This window comes from Telopea speciosissima, chromosome 10 (assembly GCF_018873765.1).
Source record: "Telopea speciosissima isolate NSW1024214 ecotype Mountain lineage chromosome 10, Tspe_v1, whole genome shotgun sequence".
Lineage (NCBI taxonomy): Eukaryota > Viridiplantae > Streptophyta > Magnoliopsida > Proteales > Proteaceae > Telopea > Telopea speciosissima.
In genome coordinates, this window is record NC_057925.1 from 9,919,392 (window position 1) to 9,939,657 (window position 20,266).

General features: G+C 38.2%; 3 protein-coding genes across 3 annotated transcripts; all 3 read left to right on the forward strand.

The window, feature by feature from the left end:
- Window positions 1–8,399: 8,399 nt before the first annotated feature.
- Window positions 8,400–10,939, forward strand: LOC122644267 (serine carboxypeptidase-like 40). Its single transcript, XM_043837908.1, has 8 exons — window positions 8,400–8,750; window positions 9,092–9,199; window positions 9,306–9,580; window positions 9,688–9,951; window positions 10,051–10,166; window positions 10,290–10,382; window positions 10,500–10,605; window positions 10,754–10,939. Exons 1-8 carry the CDS (start codon window positions 8,495–8,497, stop codon window positions 10,898–10,900), a joined length of 1,365 nt encoding a protein of 454 aa, XP_043693843.1. The 5' UTR covers window positions 8,400–8,494; the 3' UTR covers window positions 10,901–10,939.
- A 3,491-nt stretch (window positions 10,940–14,430) lies between these two features.
- Window positions 14,431–14,895, forward strand: LOC122643190 (putative serine carboxypeptidase-like 53). Its single transcript, XM_043836838.1, has one exon. It carries the CDS (start codon window positions 14,431–14,433, stop codon window positions 14,893–14,895), a length of 465 nt encoding a protein of 154 aa, XP_043692773.1.
- On the forward strand, window positions 14,488–17,825 carry LOC122644268 (serine carboxypeptidase-like 40). Its single transcript, XM_043837909.1, has 7 exons — window positions 14,488–14,827; window positions 15,715–15,822; window positions 15,933–16,207; window positions 16,300–16,560; window positions 16,728–16,939; window positions 17,447–17,552; window positions 17,655–17,825. The coding sequence occupies exons 2-7, from the start codon at window positions 15,747–15,749 to the stop codon at window positions 17,802–17,804; spliced, it is 1,080 nt and encodes a 359-aa protein (XP_043693844.1). The 5' UTR covers window positions 14,488–14,827; window positions 15,715–15,746; the 3' UTR covers window positions 17,805–17,825.
- The last annotated feature ends 2,441 nt before the right edge of the window (window positions 17,826–20,266 follow it).

Below are 20,266 nucleotides of genomic sequence, written 5' to 3' on the forward strand. Positions count from 1 at the left end.
TGTGTTTTCAGGTCCTTACCTCAATCATTAACCAAGCTGAAGGAAATCATCTCCTACAAGGCATTCGTGTAAAGAACCGGGCTCCATCCATTTCTCATTTGCTGTTCCCCGATGATTGCCTATTATTTTCTGAGGTCAAGCTTGGACATATCACTAAGCTAAAGGACTGTCTGGAGGAGTATTGTAGAGCAAGCGGGCAGGCTATTAACTTCCACAAATCCAGTCTTACAGTCAGCCCCAACACCCCTAGAAAGTTCAAGTCTTGGTTCTCTCGTATATTGAAGATTCCTTATGATAGTGGCCCACCAAGTATTTAGGGCTCCCTCTGAATTTGGAGTCTCTAAAGCTGTGGTTTTTAAAGACTTGACCACAATCACATGCAAGAGAATACATGGATGGAAGAACCACTTATTATCGGCTGAAGGACGTGTGACTTTGATCAAATCTGTGGCTTGCTCACTCTCAACATATGCGGCCTCACACTTCTCTTTGCCCCAGTCCCACCATGAGGCGACTTGCAAAGCTATGGCAAACTGTATTTGGGGTCAGAAACAAGATGAGCATCGGATTCACTGGGTATCATGGTCACGGATATGTCGGGCTAAGGATCGAGGGGGGCTTGGAATCCGGGATCCGACCCTGCATAATAGGGCACTTCTCTGCAAGGTGGCTTGGCGACTTTGGCATGATCCTGACTCTCTGTGGGCGACCTTTATGAAAGCTATCTACTTCCCTAGGGTTGATTTCTTATAGGCCTCCAGTGGAAACAACCCTTCATGGGCATGGCGAAGCATTCTAGTTGGGCGCGATGTGCTTCAAAAAGGGCTGTTGTGGTAGGTGCAATCAGGGGACAATATTCAGATCTGGCAAGATAATTGGATACCATCGGCTCCAGATTTTAAAATTTCACACACGAAACCCCACGGCTGTCTTCTCCAAATGGTTGTAGAGCTTATCGACCCTGAGAACCACTTTTGGAAGGATGACCTGCTGAACACCTGGTTTCATCATAGTGATGCAACGAACACACAGCGGATTAAGCTCCCTCTCCTCCCACGCGAAGATAAGATGATTTGGGGGGTGGAATCCAATGGGCGATTTTCCACCAAATCCGCCTATCACCTCCTTCTAAATGACCGTGATCTATGGGTTGTACACAATGGCACATCTTCAAGACGTCATGATTGGGAAGATATCCCCCCAAAGGTGTGGAAGAGAATCTGGCAGACCAAGACCATCCCAAACATTAAGAATTTTATGTGGCGTATCTATGCAGGGGGCCTTGCATCGGGGGAAGGTCTACAACGACGTAACCTCCCAATTGATCCAAATTGTCGCAGGTGTGATGTTGAAGTTCAATCGTGCAGCCATATTTTCTTTGAATGTCCATTTGCACGAGCTATCTGGTTTGGGAGTAATCTAAACTTCCTTGTTCCTACTGCCCAACCAACCCTTGCGGGACTTCTTCAAGGCTGGGAAAAGTTTAGCTTTCCATTGAAAGAGCGAGGCAAGGAAGTCCTGTGCCAAGTCGCTTACATCTCTGACATTTATGGAAATCTCGGAATGAACTGTTGTTTCAAGGTATCCAGGCTTTTCCTATGGAAGTTCTAAGCAGGGCACAGGGGGCGTCGCAGGAGTTTTGGGATATATCTACTCGGCTGCAGTGTAACCCCCTTACACCTACCCACTCCACTCTTCAATCTACAGTGGGGACATGGGAATGCCCTCCTCACGACTATATCAAGATTAACTGTGATGTTGCCTTTTCATCGAAATAGGAGGAAGGGGGCTTAGGTTTCATTGCTCGTAACCAGGTTGGAGCCCCGCTGTTTGCTTGCTCTCATCCTATGGACCTCTCCTCTGTGTTGATGGGCGAAGCTTTGGCAGTCAGAGCTGGAATTCAATGGGCGGCAGCTTCCCAGGTTACTTGGATTATCGTGGAATCAGACACCCTACAACTCATCAATATTCTCTCTAATCCTACAATTGGGTGCCCACTCCAGGTTCAGCCCATTGTTCAGGATATTGGACTTCTGTCCCCCACGTTTATCAGTTGTATTTTTCGTTTTGTTCTTCGGGAGGTTAACGGCGTAGCCCACTCCCTAGCCAGGATGGCCTAGTCCGTTGCAAGCCGGACTAGTTGGTCGTGTTCCACCCCTTGGATCCTGAATCTGTGTAATCAGGACCTCTTGGCTTCAGCTTGCCCCTCTTAATAAATTGATCTTCACAAAAAAAAAAAAAAAAAAAAAAAAGGTATTGAAGGCAATGAGAGTCTCTCATAGGTCGGGAAGTTTGGATTCTGAATTAAAATTGTAGATATATAAATTGGCAAAAGGTTTTGTGCTCAGCCATGCAAACAACCATTGGATGGGGGATAAGGGTCTACCGTGCACCCTCCTCACTCTCATTTGATAGTTGTGAGCATAGTTGTGCTCCATGCACAACCGTGCACAAAACCTCTCCTCATATAAATTATAGTACCAAAAAGGAAAAAAAAAAAACATAAATTAAAAACAAAACAATTAGAAAATTGGAACTTTTGACAATTGATGATTATTATCTTTTCCTCTGAGGAAGCACAATTAGGGGTGCAAGTTTGGCCCTATCGGCTCGAACCCGCCCTGGCTTGCCTTGAGCTCGAACAGGGCCTAGACTGAGATATCTTGGCCCTAAGAGTGGGTCAGGGCTGAAAAATTTCTAACCCTAAGTTAGGGTCGGGTCAGGACAAGGTTGAGGCCTCGGGCTAAGCCTGGCCCGACCTTGTTTTAAGTTATACTATAAAATATATATTGATATAATATATATATTATAAACTTTAAATGTCACCCACATTTATCATATAATATATTATATACGAAGATAATAAGTAAACATTTTATTATAGTGTTATTTTACCTAAAATTGATAATTTTCTCCCTGGCCCAGTCCAGCCCATGCATCTCCCTTACCCCTCCCCATGATCAGGGCCAATCAGGGTCACTCCGGCCCAACCCTAAGGGCAGGTCACGATTGGATTTTTCAAACCCTGAGGCAGGGCTGGGTCGGGCCTGGGCCCAACTAAGGGGACTCAGGGTTGGGCTAGGGTTTTATAAAGCCCAGCCCAACCCGACCCTGTTTCTGCCCTATGCACCCCTTCTTAATGAAAGCCTTACTATCTAATTCATGGGCCTAAATTCACATGGGCCTAAGTTCGCATTAATTCAAATACCCAATCAAAAGCCTTTCATTTTATTTGGGATAGTGCCTTTGAAGTTTGAAGTGATAAAACTGAAGCGTAAACAAGAAACAATCATGTCACATGAAAGAGATAGATACCCTACTAGTTACTTCCCATTTGGTCGGGTCATCACTTAATGTATGCACTAGTGTGCACTGCATCATTTAGGCCCTACCTGATAGAGATATTCAATCTGGAATGCAAGACTTTAGGATTAAGTATCAAATTGAGTAAATTTCAAGCTCACTTTGTAATGAAGGCATCCATTTCAATCATTTTCAATTTATGGTTGCTAATGTTGCTCATCATCACTTCTTGAGTTCAAGATTGGGATTCATGAAAGCAATGTTTAAATCTTGTAACAGTGGATATATAGTCCCTTATTGTGTTGGAAAGGAAATAACAAAAATAATACAAGATACGAATGGAAATTATAAGCAAATAATCACACAATTGTACACAAAGATTTATGTGATTCAGCAAGATTGTCTACGACAATGGTATGAGAATGAGCTCGTTACAATATCATAGCGTTATTATATAGACATAGTTTACCGAAATACTCATTAACCCTAAAAAAAACTTCTCAACTCACAAACTCGTGCGTCGGAATACAAGATATCGTGCTCCCCAATATAAGGTCTGGACTAATTAAATATCAAATTTCAAAGCTTAATTCAATTAAATATCTTTCCTTGTATTTGCATGCATCTCCATGAATATCAATTCGCGTGTATGATACTCTGACCACTATTATGCACTCTCTTATAAATTTAAATATTAAAAACTTTATTTTATTAAATGACAAACTTGAAACTAGCTAAACATGTTGAGTAAGGGACCTAAGGATCAACTTAAAATCTATTTTTTAATTAAAAAAAGTTGAAAAAAAAGAAGAATAAGTATTTAGAGGAAAAGACAGATAGATAACAAGTCAACAACTCACAACTATAGGTTGTACTTTAAAGAATAAAATTTGGAGAAGGTAGTAATGAATCCACTTTCCTAGTTTTCTATATTTAGACAAATATTTAAAAAAAGAATAAGATAAAGATTAAACATGTTTAAGAGTCAAAGAAGTAAGTTAGCATTTTCTAATTCTAATCCGGAAAATGAATCACATGCATGTTCCAACGATTTTTTTTTGGCAGAACTCCTTGCCATGACAAGGCCTTTGCAAATCCAATCAAGATTTGAATTGTATATTCAACTGTTCAAATATCATGAATTCAAGAATTGAGAGTTTCATTAGAAAGGATTAGGTAACAACTAGGGGTGTGTGTTTGGAAGGCATAGTTGTCAAGGCACTTAGACGAATCAAGGTGATCGAGGGGGTAAAAAAAGCAAGGCAACATTAACAAGGCGACAAGGTGACACCGGAAAATAAGGCGACGCCTTGACAACTATGTTGGGAGGAGAATGGTTCAAGGTTCATTGGTTTTAGTTTTACCTCCCTATCAGGGTTCTAGTAATCGGGAATTGGATTGGGATCAGTCTTGGCTAATATCAATCTGATACCAATTTTGATCGCCCTGAATTGGGTCTGATTGGATCGGACAAAATTACATATGCTTTTTAATAAAATTTGATTTTTATTATCTTTTTATCTTTGGGTCATACCAATAGATTGGTATTAGATCGGCTAAGAATCAAGATCGCCCTCGTCCAATACCGATCTGATCAAGGTGATTCTGTTGATCCGAGATCGATTCCTTGAACCATGCTCCCTATCACTCAGTTTCACCTAAAAAAAATACCAACTTCTTGTTTTTCATTGAAGTGACATGGTTTTGCTGCTTATGTAAAAACTTCAGTTTGTCACTCTAGAGGTGGGCTTGGTGATGATGATGAGTAGGTGTTTAAAATGGGGTGAGACATATTTTTATAGTTTTGGAAGTCTCCCATGACCTTAGTTGATGTCTGGAATCATTACAAGAAATTTAAGCAGATGATGGCCTAAGAAATGAATTAAAATTCATGATTTAATGATTATCTGTCAGGACTAAAAAAAAAAAATGTTTTTAAATGTTTTAGTTTGGTAATTATTTTACAAAAGATTCTATCTTTATCCCTGTGTCCTGTGGGACTCACTAGTCACTACCCAAATAATTTTCAACTATAATGATTTCTAATTTTCACTCCATTACAATATATTTGGAATAAATTTCAAATAAATTTGATTTATGAACAAAATGGTAAGGGTGTAAATCGGTCCAGAATCGGGTATTCAGTTCAGTTTCGATTTAATTCTAAAGAGTATTAGTGTGATTCAGATCCAGACCAAGTCTCGCCTCAGTTATGATCTAACACGAACCCAATCTTATGATTGATTGGACAATGAAAGCAATCTTATGATCTCACACGAACCCAATCTTAGGGAAATGAAGGTCTAATTCAGTTAGGTGCACTGAGGGGCCTAACACCTTCACTGCCCTAGTCTAAATTCTTGAGGGACAAGAGGAATAGGTCAATTAGATATTAGGAGGAATATGAGTTAGAGGTAAACACCTCAGAAGTGAGCTCATAAAGCTTTGAACTTCGAGGAAGAGATGCCACTCCCTTGTCACATCCTTTTCTCAACAATTTTTTTTTCTTCTTTTGTATTCGTGACTTGCAAACAAAATTGGTAGGTGGAGACAACTATTTTTGCACATGAAAGAGTGATATGATTTATCCTCTCACTACTCTCTTGTATGTCCATGCATTGTCATAGTCTCAAGCACCTTCTTACCAAAAAAACAAAAAATCAAAAAAAAATAAATCTCAAGTACCCTCTTGATAATTTTATTTCATTAAGTAAACTGTTTTGTCACTTGATTAACTCTAGTTTAGGTGAAACTTGACATGTACATAAGAGAACTTGAAATCTACTTGTCCTTAAAATTTTAGCCTCGATCCCAATTTTAGGCAATCTCGAACAGTATAACTGGATTTTGGGGGTCATTTTTTGATTGAGTCTCAGGTTTTCTTTACTGATTTAATCTAATTCTAGCCATAGTTGGAGAACAAAGTTTTTTGACTCGATTCATCATTTTCAAAACCATGTGAGTTGGATGAGTGAAACTTGGTCAGGGTGAATCAATTTTTTTTTCTTACTTATTTAATATCTTCATTTTTCTCTTTCTTCGGCTGAAGAGGCATTGAGGCTATGATTGCACATAGATGAGAAAAAAAAAGGTTAATATTGAAGGCAACAAACAAAAATTCTAGGGTTTTGTTTAGTTCTAAACCGATAGTCTATGAATAGTATGTGGCTTACTAAAAAAAGGAAAGTAATTTTCTGTCCAGGATTGTGGCCTACGCCAGCACTCTCATGTGTCTATCTCTCTCCTCCTCAAAACAAGGGGGTAGAGGTGTCTTTGAGGTGTCTTTACAAATGGAGAGGAGAGAGATAGACTCATGGGAGTGCTGGCATAGGCCACACTCTCAGACAAAAAACTTTCTCCCATAAAAACAACCAGACTTGGGTAAAAACACCAAGTCAATAAAAACTCCTGGTATGGTCATTTCGTAAATGTGTGCAAGTTTTCAACCATGAACTAGCTAGGGTTGTCAACCGGTCGGTCCGGGCAGGTTTCAGACAGGCTTAATCGATCCCCCACTTTAAGATCTTACAACGTGACAAACATGTTTAAATAATCGGCCCTTATAAGCTAGACATGATCCCATTTATAACGGTTGATCAGGTACTAGTCTTTAATTGAGCTACCAGTAACAGGCTTAACATGCATTAAACGGGCTACTAGGCCATTTATCTCTAAACAGGCTATAAACGGCTTATTAATTAAATGCTTAAGCGGGCTCTTACAAATCAGGCTTAATCGAGCTCTTTGGCGGTCGATATTGATAGGGTGCCCGTCGGATAGGACCCTTGCCCCACGAATGATCATGGTTCAAGGAATTGGTCTCGGAGCAGCAGAATCGCCCGGATTGGATCCGTAGCAGCCGAGGACGATTCCGTTTCCGTTTCTTGGCAGATTCGATACCGATATTCTGGTACGACCTAAGGGTAAAAAGGTAATAAAAACTTATTTGTATTAGCAGATTCGATCCGATCTAGTGGTGCGACGTGGAATCGACACCCCTAATTCTAATCCAAGATACGAAGTTGAGCAAATTTATCGCAGAACAATCAAGATGTTACACATTCATATTTTGTTGACTTTCCATTAGGTTTAATCTTAACAATTTGTAGATAATTAATTGTAATTTGTATCTAATCATTTAGTCATCCCCACTTATTAATTTAATTTAACCTCACATGGCCTAACAACTAAGGCTCCGTTTGGATCCTCCCTGGAAGGAAACCCTTTCATTCTGGAATTTCACAATGTCCTGATCCTAGTCCAGATTCATCTTCTTTTTATATCTTATTATTTGAAATTCCTTTTAAAACAAATTCAAAACAAAAAGATTCCCTTGTATGTATATACGAATAAGAGGATTGAATGTTTCTAATCATCCAAACAGTCCACATGTTATGACAAATGAAAATGAATGACTAAGCTGTCCAGGTCTAATTGTCTATTTGCTTATAATAGCATATGTTGCCTTCAATGGCAAAATTGTAATTTTTAAGTTGTCAACATTTGAATGAAGATGTGGTTAGACTAACAACCCAAGCTTCACCATGTAAATTTGCCACGTGGACATTAGAATCTCACACCAACTCATAACTTTTTTTAAATAATATCTGTGGGTGGACCAATTTCAAACCAACCCATAAAACCGCCTGAACAAACAAACTCCATTAACAAACAACCCTTCCAAAGTCTGACCAAACTATAACCGAAATGGTCCCACACATGTGCCCTACACGAGCTTAATCCCCTCCATGGGACCCACAAGTATTGATCCAATGTCTTAATCCACAACTCCACATCATGAATCACACCACTTATTCCAATCCGATGAGTACCAATTACCCTTTCGGTTGGTGTTTGTTAATTTGATTCCGATCCAACGATGGACCGAAATGGGAGTACCGTAGTGATCAACTTAGGAATGAAAAAGCATAAAAACGGTTCACTTAGTTCTAAGAATCATTTCACGTGTTTTATATTGTGTTTCATGTTTAAACCACATGAGGAAACCAATTAGTGAGAGGTTATAGAGGTGAAGAGCAAGGGAGGAGCCGGAGAGAAAACAAGGAGAAGAGAAGAGATGATTCTGAAGGGTTCAATCTTAGTTCATTTGAATTTGTTAATTCTTCTTTCCCTTTCTTGCTTTGTTGTTGGTGGACATGGAAAGCAATCAGATGTTCTTCACAGTTTTTTCATGGATAAGTTGCAGAACAAAGCAGGGATCAAAACAGAGGAAACAAAGATCTTTAATGAGGTTCATGTTGAACCTCAGAAAGGGTTGAAGGAACAAGATAAGATTAAAAAGCTGCCGGGACAGCCTCCCGTTAAGTTTTCTCAATACGGAGGTTATGTAACTGTAGACAAATCCGCCGGTCGAGCACTTTACTACTATTTTGCAGAGGCTGTTAAGTACAAAGATACAAAACCTCTCCTTCTTTGGCTTAATGGAGGTAATCTCATCTCTTCTTTGCCCCTAATTTCATTTTCTTAGAGTGGTTGAGTTAAATTAGTAACTATTGTTCATGTAATAAATTCAATTCTTTAGTTAGAATTTTTTAGATGTTCTATCATCTCTTCTATCTAAATGTAAATCATTCTCAGGTTCAAAACAGAGCCCAACAATCCCAGAAAGATCTAATTAATACGTTTGCAGAAAACCAATGTAGACTATAACATCAGAAAGAAAATTAAATTTCTGAAATACCCACTAGAGGTATTCCTTAATTCTAGTTTATATTACTTCCAAAGTCATATGATCAATCATTCAATCTTAAAAATTGCTGAATTGCAGGTCCTGGTTGTTCTTCTCTTGCATATGGAGCAATGGAGGAGCTTGGTCCTTTTCGGGTTTACAGTGATGGCAAAACACTCTACAAGAATCCATATGCATGGAATTCAGGTATTACTTTCATAATTCAATACTAGCAACCATAATTTTGTATTCATCTTTGAGCATATATTACCTAATCTGGAAAAATTAATTTCTGTACTTATGTGTTCTTTAGTGGCCAATGTTCTGTTCTTGGAGTCTCCGGCGGGTGTTGGTTTTTCATATTCGAACACAACATCCGATTACGCAAACAGCGGAGACCAGAGAACTGCGAGCGATAATTATGTGTTCTTGGTTAATTGGCTAGAAAGGTTTCCAGAGTATAAGACCAGAGAGTTCTATATATCAGGGGAGAGTTATGCAGGACATTATGTTCCCCAACTTGCACATCAAATCCTCCAAGGGAACAAGAATGCCAATAGAACTATCATCAATCTCAAAGGAATAATGGTATAACTCTCTTTGAATCTCTCTTAACTAGACTTGCTTTAACACAATTAACATTAAAAGGGTTTGTTGCTTACCTTTTTTTACTGTACTTTTGCTGTTTATTGCAGATTGGAAATGCAGTAATTAATGATGAAACAGACCAAAAGGGGATGTATGAGTATTTTTGGACCCATGCTCTCACTTCTGATGAGGCTTACTATTTAATCAAGAAATACTGTGATTTCTCCTCAAATGCAAACTCACAAAGCAGCCAGTGCATCCAGGGTGCTAATGAAGCCAATATAGATACCTCTTCCCTTGATATCTACAACATCTATGGTCCATTATGTTTCTCCTCCAATCTCACAGATCCACCCAAAAAGGCGTCGGTACGATTAATTGTACAATTATGAAACAAAATTTTTCATCTTTGCTGATCCAAAACATAATTCCATTTTCTTTCCCTGATGGATGATTTGTTGCTGCAGTTCATGAATTTTGATCCTTGCAGTGATAATTATGTATATGCTTATTTGAACCATCCTGATGTTCAAAAGGCTTTACATGCCAATGTTACCAAACTCAGCTTTGATTGGGAACCTTGCAGGTGTGCAACATAAAAAATAAAAATAAAAAGACGAAAAAATCGTGTTCTTGATTTGATATGATTTATTCTCTTACAGAGTTTATGAAAATTTTGTAAATTTGATTAGAGAATTGTAAATTGCAGTAATGTAATCACTGCTTGGAGTGATAGCCCATCGACGATTCTTCCTCTCTTGAAAGAGGCCATGGCTAATGGAATTCGAGTTTGGGTGTACAGGCAAGGCCACACTTTCTTCTTCTTCTTATTCTTCTCTCTCTTTTATATTACAATCTTTCATGTACTCAAGGTTGAAGAGATTGACTAATATGTGTTTATTGGACTGAATGAATGCAGTGGTGATATAGATGGAAGGGTTCCAGTGACTTCAACTAGGTCATCTCTTAATACGCTTAGACTTCCAGTTAACACTTCATGGTATCCTTGGTTTGTAAATAATGAGGTAATTTCTCCTTTTTCAACAATTTTACTAAATTTCAATTCTCTGAGTAAATTATTCTTTTAGAAACTTCACCACAAAATTCATAGTTACCTAACTACCTTTAATTTTTCTAAGGGACTGCTTACCATTCCTTTTTTTGTGTTTGCAGGTTGGAGGGTACACTTTTGCATACAAGGGGGATCTAACATTTGCTACAGTGAGAGGAGCAGGTCATGAGGTCCCAAGTTTCCAGCCTCTGAGGGCACTTATACTTATCCAGCATTTCCTTAGTGGGAAGAACCTCCCTAATTCATGAAACTTGGAGAAGACCATACATTGCTAATTAGTCTTTTTTTTTTTTTTTTTCTCCTTTAATTGTTTCTAGCTTCCCTCAAGTATGTAGGAAAGCTTAGCTTGTTAGCCTCTTCCCTAATTTTTAATTTAATTCAATTTTTAGATAGGTTATTTGATTAGCTTGCAAAATTAGTGGAGTTTTTGTATCCACCAAAAATTTTTATTGCCATTGAAATAGTTGATTTGATCTTCTTAGCTAATTTTATTACAAAAAAAATATATATATATATCTTAGCTAGTTTGCAACTCAATGATTCGATGACACGATCCAATAGTTATATCCTCGGCTCAACTCAACTCAACTCAGCCTTATCCCAACTAGATGTGTTGGTTCATATAAAGATTGATTCAAATGAAGTGGAAGTGGGCTTGCATAATGTGTTGAACTATTTCATAGCTTGCTAATTAAAACTCAATTGGACTGTTCAATTACAACCCATTTAATATTCTCACATAAATTGAGTATGCAGTTTTTGCCATAAAATATTTATGAAATTTATTGAAAACCTTTTTTGTTTTTGAAATAAATTTATTCAGAAGAACTGGAAAGATGCATGGATGCTAAACGTTGATCTTGGAACCAAAGATCGGAAATTAGTCAAATTATTGTGCCCGTCACAGGTTGAGCCCTCCTAGCCAGGGAATCAATTTTGTTGAAAAACCTATATGTATGCATGGAGATTAGAAAAGGAAAAATGTTTTATTGATATGCAATACAAAAAGTTATAAAGCAACATCCATTTCAAAATCCAGAATGTTGTTTTACAAAAATAATGATTTCTCTTGATTATTGGAATTCTTGGCATCTATATGTGGAAGCTCCATCCCTATCATATGGTTACATTATTTTCCTCAGCCAATTATATTTAAATATGCTTATAGTTATGTTCAATAAAAAGAAGACTAAATAATTAAAAAAATAATATAAAATTATAAATTTTCCTTTAAAACATTTTAGGATGAAACAAACACAACCTAAGTGTTTTGAAATGATAAAAAAAATGATTTATGACAATTTTAATCATTTTCACCATCTATGGATGAATGGGTTTGAGTTGTGTTACTTGACTAAATATATTCAAAAGTTCATAAATCATTGCAGGAAAAGGGTCTTTGAGCCTAAGGCGTACACTGCGCTTCCTCACATCCTTTGTGACTTTGTGAGAGGATGAAGAATACCGTGCATACTCAAAGAACCGTCACCCATTCTTTATATATCTCTTTTTAGCTTTAATTAATCATTGGGTTTGATCCCAACATAGGCCCACATTTTTTAGTTTGGGCTAAGATTTTATCCATTCATAAGCTTTACTCAACTTTGGCCTTGTGACCAACGAAAAGTTTTTCAAAGACAGAATCTAACCAGAGTTGGGATCATACGGGCTCATCGATCTAACCAAATGACATCTTAGTGATCAGTGTCACATCAAGATTTCATCTCCCTGATCTAGGGCTGCAACACGGTCCAGTTGGGTTGGAATTTTTTAAAACCCCAACCAAACCCTTAGTCCCCATATATAGCTAGATTTAGGCCCGGCCAAGCCTTGACTCTGGGCCTTACAAATCCAACTTTGACCCGCCCTCACGGTCAGGTCAGGCTGACCCTATTTGGCCCTGATTATGGGGAGGTGAAGGGATAAATGCATGGGTTGGGTTGGACCGGGGAGAAAATTATCAATTTTACATAAAATAACATTATAATAAAGTATATTATGACACTTATTATCTTCATATATAATATATTATAAAACAAAATGTGTGTGATGTTTAAAATTTATAATATATATATATATATACAGGGTCGGGCTTAGCCCGAAACCTCAATCCTAGCCCGGTCCGACCTTGACTCAGGACTAGAAATTTCTAGCCCTGACCCACCCTCAGAGTCAGAGTATTTCAACCCAGGCCCTGCTCGGGCTCACAATGGGCTAGGACCAATAGGGCCAAACTTGCACCTCTACCCTGATCCATCCATTTTGTTTTTGGTTGGGGGGAGGGGGTAGAAAACCCAAAAAACCCCTCATCACACTTCCTTGGTAATGGACTTAGACCATCCCATCATATGAGTGACCAGTTTGGATCAATTCCTCGCTACATAAGGATATTATGAAAGCAAAATGATACATGTCATTATGAAATTATACGTGCGAAGCCTTTGTACAAGGAACTGATCCGGGTTCATAAGTGAAGTCTATATTAGGTTATTTTAGGATTTTTTTCTTTTTTTGGGTAGAGAAGGTTGTCTTTGCAATTGAAGTTCCCTAGAGGCTCTATGAAACTGAAATCGTTTCTACATAAAACAACAAAAAATTGTTACACATGAACTTAATCACTAATAATAGGCTTAGACCACTAAGTTTGTCATCCTATGCATAACAGCTGTTTTAACTCTCAACCAAAGGTTCTAACAGTTTCATATCAAGTTACAGCTTATCTTATGAGGGGTACTTTATGACCATCAGATTGTTGAGTGTTAATTTGATTCCGATCCAACGATGGAACGAATGGAAGTACCATAGTGATCAATGGTGGCGTAAAGCTTAAAATAATGCAAAAGATTAAAACCGGTTCTTTTAGTACTTCATGCTTTATAATGCGTTGCACTAGTGGTGAGAGAGAGAGAGAGAGAGATTTTGATTGAAAGAAGGAATCGGCCAGGGACAGAGCTGGAAAGAAGGAAACCGTAACTGCGAAAGAGGAGGAAGTTACTGTTTTTAAAAACTTCTTTGTTTTCAATAAACGGGATAATAATAAAAAGGGAAGAGGCTGGTATGCTAGCGGTTTGCAAACTAACACCCTATGTGTTTATCGCTCTCTTTCTTGTTTTTAAGGGTAAGGGAGTCATTTCGAAGGAAGAATAGATAGATAAATACAGAAGGTGCTAGATCCTCTACGGCCGGGCAGCCTAGCAGCCATTGTGCAACCCACACATAGGCAGGGGCGAAATGATCGCCCTCCCTTTCACTGGATCTTTATCCCCTCTAGTTATCTGCCTGGCCAGTTCCCCAATGCCACTAACAGGGGGAAATGATCACCCTACCCTTGACTGGGTGGGATCCACCCCCCTTATTAGAGGCACTGGGGAACTGGGCCGGATAGGAGACTGGTGGAGATAATTTTTCCCCTTCACCTTTATCCTCTCACTAGTGTGTCTCATTCGATATCTAATTTTTTATTTTTTATTAGGGAGTGTATCTCTCTTCCTTTTTTCAGGGGTAAGGGAGTCATTTCAAGGAAGAGAGATGGAGAGAGAGATAAACACATAGGATGCTAGCTTACCCATGTTTCTATCTATCTCTTTCTCGTTTTGAAGGGTAAGAGAATCATTTCAACGGGAGAATAGATACATAAACACATAAGGTGCTAGTTTTAGGGTTAATTTAAACTCTTTTACAGTTTTACCCCTAGTGAGAGGATAGAGAGGTATGAGAACTTTATACAAATCAAGGTGAGATTGAGAAGAGAGAAACTAAGTGACGAATAGCAGAGCAAATGAGGAGTGGAGAAATGATTCTGAAGAGCTCAATCTTTGTTCTTCATTTGTTACTTCTTTTCTCTCTTACTACTTGCTTTGCCGTAGCAGGCAAACATGAAAGGCAATCAGATGTTCTTCACCGTTTTTTCAAGGAAAAGTTGCAGAACAAAGCCGGGATCAACACCGAACCAATTTATGTAGAGAATGATATCTTTAATAATATTCATGTGGAACCTCAAGAATGCTTGAAGGAACAAGATAAGATTGAAAAGCTTCCGGGACAGCCTTTCGTTAACTTCTCTCAATATGGAGGTTATGTCATTACAGACAAATCGGCTGGTCGAGCACTTTACTACTACTTTGCTGAGGCTCTTGAAAGCAAAGAAAAACCTCTCCTTCTTTGGCTTAATGGAGGTATACTTTCATCTCTGTCTTCTTATGTTCTTATTCCTTTTTATTTCTTTTTGATGAGAGAAAGATGAACACAAAAGGTTTAGTGTGATTCGGTTCTTGCTGAACCTACCTCCACAGAGATGAGATTTTCCATGCATAAAAATCCTCTGCAGTGCCAGCGGGGCGCTGGTGCACATCGGGCAGTGCAGCACAGCAGAGGCCATGTATGCCATGTGTGCCACCTGGCTTCTACTGTGCTGTTGGATGTGCACCGCCGTCCTACCGGTACTGTAGAGGATCCTGATCCGATTTTCTACTATTATGTTTCAATGTATATGCAATTACGATCTTTATGAGAAATGATTGAGTCAATAAAGGAGTGTACGTGTATCCTCTTTACAAAGAAAGGATTTGATTGGAAATTTAGTATATTGGTTGTCTTTCTATTTTTGTATCCCATGATATTAGCTGTCTAGTTGGGATCCTTATCATTAGGAATTTGGATCCTCGGTCAGGATTTGGATACTTTGCGGTTTGGGGTTGAGCGGCCATTGTGTTGTGCTAATTTTGAATTGAACTCGTCTGTCTATCGATTATTGGAACGACATGAAATCCAACGTGACAGCCTGGAAGTCGAGCGCAGCAAGTTGGCGGAGGATCCAAATCCTGTCACTAGCAATCAAGCTTGCTGACCTTCTATATTTGTGACCCATGGTGTGAACTGCTGGGGAATTAATTTTGGTCATATCATCTTGATGAGATTTGATTTGAGAGTATTCAAATCTGTATTTGAATTGTTTTCTTCTACAATCTAAATATGGATTGTATTATTAAATTAGTAACCATTGGTCAGGATCTTCTGCACCAATCACAATATACACAATTTGATGTCCTTCGATTTCTTACTGGTCCAGGTTGTTCTTCTCTTGCATATGGAGCAATGGTGGAGCTTGGTCCCTTTAGGGTGTACAGTGATGGCAAAACACTTTATAAGAATCCATATGCATGGAATAGAGGTATAACTAATTAACTTTCATAATTCAATAATAGCAACCATAATTTTGTAATATCTTTGAGCATATATTAACTAATCTGATAATATTGTTCTTAATTATGTGTTCTTTAGTGGCCAATGTTCTGTTCTTGGAGTCTCCGGCCGGTGTAGGTTTTTCATATTCGAACACGACATCCGATTACGCAAACAGCGGAGACCGGAGCACCGCGATCGATAATTATGTTTTCTTACTTAATTGGTTAGAAAGGTTTCCAGAGTACAAGACTAGGGAGTTCTATATATCAGGAGAGAGTTATGCTGGTCATTATGTACCCCAACTTGCACATCTTATTATCCAAGGGAACAAGATTGCCAATAAAACTATCATCAATCTCAAAGGGATAATTGTATAACTCTCTCTCTCTCTCTCAAACTTGTTTAATTTAGGGTTTGTTTGCTTTACCTTTTTACACTTACATTTGATTGTTGTTTATTGCAGATTGGAAATGCTGTGATTCATGATGAAACAGACCTAATAGGAATGTATGAATACTATTGGACCCATTCTCTCACTTCTGATGAAGCTTATTATTTAATGAAGAGATACTGTGATTTCTCCCCAAATGCAACTTCACAAAGTAGCCAGTGCTTAAAGGGTTCTAATGAAGTTGAAGTAGATATCTTAGGCCTTGATATCTACAACATCTATGCTCCATTGTGTTATACTACCAATCTCACAGACCTCCCCAAGGAGGCATCGGTAAGATTAATTGCACAATTATTAAACCAATTTTATCTTTCTTGATTTATTGATGTTCTCACTTGTATTTATAAACCCTAAACCCTAAATCCTAAACCCTAATGCATTATCGCGTTACCAAGGAACCCGGTCCTTTTCTTTCCCTAATGGATGATGATTTATTGCAGATCAAGAATTTCGATCCTTGCAGTGATAATTATGTACATGCTTATTTGAACCATCCTGATGTTCAAGAAGCTCTACATGCCAATGTCACCAAACTTAGCCATGATTGGGAACCTTGCAGTAATTTAATCACCAATTGGACGGATAGCGCAACAACGGTTCTTCCTCTATTGAAGGAGGCCATGGCCAATGCAGTACGAGTTTGGGTGTTCAGGAAAGACCACACTTGTTTTGTTTTGTTTTGTTTTTTTTTTTTTTTTTTGGATAAATTACACGTCACCCCCTGGTTTTCAAACAAAACTTAGATCACCCTCTAGTTTTTGAAAACACTCAAATCACCCCCTGGTTTAGACCCCAATATGACAAATTAGTCTCTACCATTAGTTTTATGATGTTAAGTGATGATGTCAGCCAGTTAAATAAATTTAAATCCCTAAACTACCCTTGACCAATATTGAAGATGAAGGAAGGGTAGTATTGTAAATTTAATTCTAAGGTTTAAGTACAAGGGTAAAATAGTCATTTTTCACACCAATAACTAACAACAGACTAACACTGTTACTGTAGAGGGGATGTTTTGAGTTTTTTCATAAACCAGGGGGTGATCTGAGTTTCATTTGAAAACCAAGGAGTGATGTGTAATTTAACCTTTTTTTTTAACAATTTTTTTATTAACTCATCAAAGCTAATATATGTTTATTGGACTGAATGATGAATGCAGTGGTGATATGGATGGAAGGGTTCCAGTGACTTCAACTAGGTTATCTCTTAATAAGCTTAGACTTCCAGTTAACACTTCATGGTATCCTTGGTTTGTAAATGATGAGGTAAATTTCAATTCTTTGAGGAAATCATATTTTTTTAAGAAACTTAAACCACAAAATTCTTAATTATTTTACCTTTAATTTTTTGATTGATAGGGTGTGCAGGTTGGAGGGTACACTTTCGTATACAAGGGTGACCTAACATTTGCTACAGTGAGAGGAGCAGGTCATCAAGTCCCAAGTTACCAACCAGTGAAGGGACTTGCACTTATCCAGCATTTCCTTAGTGGGAAGAACCTCCCTGATGGTTCATGAAACCTGGAGAAAGACCATGAATAGCTACCCTTAATTATTTCTTCTCTTATACCCTTTAGGTATGTAGGAAAGCTTAGCTGGTTTGAGTTTTAGATAGGTTATCTGATTAGCTTGTAAATGTTGTTAGTGGAGTTCTTTTATCCATTGAGAAATTTATTTCTTAGAAATAGATGATTTGATCTTTTAAGTTAGTTTTATTATGAAAAAGAAAAATCTTCTGCTAGTTTTTCTATTTGGTTTGAGCATATGTCCTTTATAGGTGTTAACGATCATCATCTCGGTGATCGATAATGGAAAATCATCTTTGGGACAAGTTTGGTTAAGATCTCAAAAGTCAATATAGACTCGGATGTGCCAATTCTTTTTTTTTTATGGGGACATTAATGTTGGCCAACCAGTTTAGATATTTTTCTTCTCGAATGAAACCGATTGTTGTGGAGTATGATGTCTTGTATTCTGTCACTTGATTTGTGGGTTGATTCCGAAAGGCTGTTAACTTGTTAAGAGGTCGTAGGCCTTGATGAATTGCTTCCTGGTTTGCATGGTCACTCCACCACCGAGGGGTCAATGAGAGCACAAACATGGACATCAACATGTATGAGATTTTTTACTTGATGGGGAGGGGTGGTGATTTTGTCATTTTTCAATTGAAATATCAATGAAATTTTTTTTTTATTTGAGGGGAAGGTGAGGTGATTGGAGCACCGAAAAAATCACTCATCACTTCGCCTTGATGATGGGCTCAGACCATCCCAACCTATGAGTGAAGAGTTTGGATCAACTTCCCATATTTGGAGTGTAACGAGTCTTCGCGTACGGTTTTGTGAAAACACACAACCTTTTTTCCTTCACAAATTCTCCTCTAAACGTTCTTAATGACAGAATGGGACATTATATTATGGAAGCAAAAGACACATGTCATATGAAGCTAGCTTCACGTATAATGAGCTTATCGAGATTCATAAATTAAGTCTATATTAAGTTATCTTAGCAATTTTACTTTTTTTTGGGTAGACAAGTTTGTACTTGCAATTGAAGTGTCAGGCTCTATGAAACTGAAATCGTTTCTACAACAACAAAAAAACAAATCGTTTGCAATGCATAAGGAGCTGTTTCAACTCTCAACCAAAGGTTTTGAAACTTCCGTTAATCCTTGCAATGATAAAAGGGAAGAGAAGTCCTTGTTCAACTTAGGTCGTGGGGAAGAGAAGAAGAGGAAGAAAGAGAAGATGAAGACTACAGGAAACCTTCTGCCTCTTTTTCTCTATGTGTTCCTTCTTCTTGGATTTCTTGTATCAAGCAGCAATGGCCGCCGACAAGGCGATGCTTATCGCGTTTTCATGAAGATTAAGGCTACTGAGGACGTGAACACAACCCACGACCTCATTAAGTTCCTACCTGATTTCAATTCAGAGCTAATACCTCAAGAGGGATCCAAAGAGAGCGACAGAATTCTAAAATTGCCCGGGCAACCTAAAGATGTGAATTTCGGCCAATATGGTGGGTATATCACAGTCAATAAGCCCGCCGGACGAGCACTTTACTACTACTTCGTCGAAGCCGAACCCAAGGACGATTCGAAGCCTCTTATCCTCTGGTTCAATGGAGGTAAATTTCTTGAAAATAATGTCGATTTTGCGTTAATTTGTTTAATTGTGTTGGAAGAATAGTCTTACATCGGTTACCTACCCCTAAGATCTTCTTCTCCCCCCCCCTCACCCACCTAATAGTTCGAGCTTTTGGATTGAATATTTACAAATTTTTCATCTATAGGTCCTGGTTGTTCTTCTATTGGATATGGAGCATTTGAGGAAATTGGTCCATTTCTCATAAAAAAAGACAATCTTATTGAGAATCCATATTCATGGAATAAATGTGAGCTTACTTATCATCTCTTTTATTTCAAATTTATCTTCATTAATCAATAAATAAAAAAAGGACAAGAGATCTCTACTTGATTGCCTGGTCCCTACACAAGCATCTGGGCCAATGGGGAAGCATGCCTGGGTATCTACCCAGGGGGCGGAGGCATCATTTCACGGTGCCCTGTGAGAGAAAGTAGAGATCTTTTTCCCATAAAACAATTACAAGTCTCCTAATCATCTCTTGGACTTCTTTTTTTTTTTTTTTTGGGGGGGGGGGGTTGATCCAGTGGCGAATCTCTTGTTCATTGAGTCACCAGCAGGAGTTGGCTTCTCTTACTCAAACACGACATCGGATTATACTACGACCGGAGATAGTAGAACTGCGAGAGAAGCTTATACATTCTTGATAAATTGGCTAGAAAGGTTCCCAGAATACAAGAACAAAGATGTCTATTTAGCTGGAGAAAGCTATGCTGGTCATTATGTGCCAGAGCTTGCTTATACTATACTTCAACAAAATAACAATTGTGGTAGAATCATCAATCTCAAGGGCATCGCTGTATGTACTTTTCTATCTTTCTATTTATGTCAAGTCCT

Excerpts from the sequence above, each read along its gene's own strand:
- LOC122644267 (XM_043837908.1), top strand. The coding sequence starts at position 8,495 with ATGGATAAGTTGCAGAACAAAGCAGGGATCAAAACAGAGGAAACAAAG. Across the intron at positions 9,952-10,050 it reads CACCCAAAAAGGCGTCGGTA|ATGAATTTTGATCCTTGCAG; the intron begins CGATTAATTGTA and ends TTGCTGCAGTTC. Across the intron at positions 10,167-10,289 it reads TTTGATTGGGAACCTTGCAG|TAATGTAATCACTGCTTGGA; the intron begins GTGTGCAACATA and ends TGTAAATTGCAG.
- LOC122644268 (XM_043837909.1), top strand. The coding sequence starts at position 15,747 with ATGGTGGAGCTTGGTCCCTTTAGGGTGTACAGTGATGGCAAAACACTT. Across the intron at positions 15,823-15,932 it reads TCCATATGCATGGAATAGAG|TGGCCAATGTTCTGTTCTTG; the intron begins GTATAACTAATT and ends TGTGTTCTTTAG. Across the intron at positions 16,940-17,446 it reads GTACGAGTTTGGGTGTTCAG|TGGTGATATGGATGGAAGGG; the intron begins GAAAGACCACAC and ends TGATGAATGCAG.
- LOC122643190 (XM_043836838.1), top strand. The coding sequence starts at position 14,431 with ATGAGGAGTGGAGAAATGATTCTGAAGAGCTCAATCTTTGTTCTTCAT.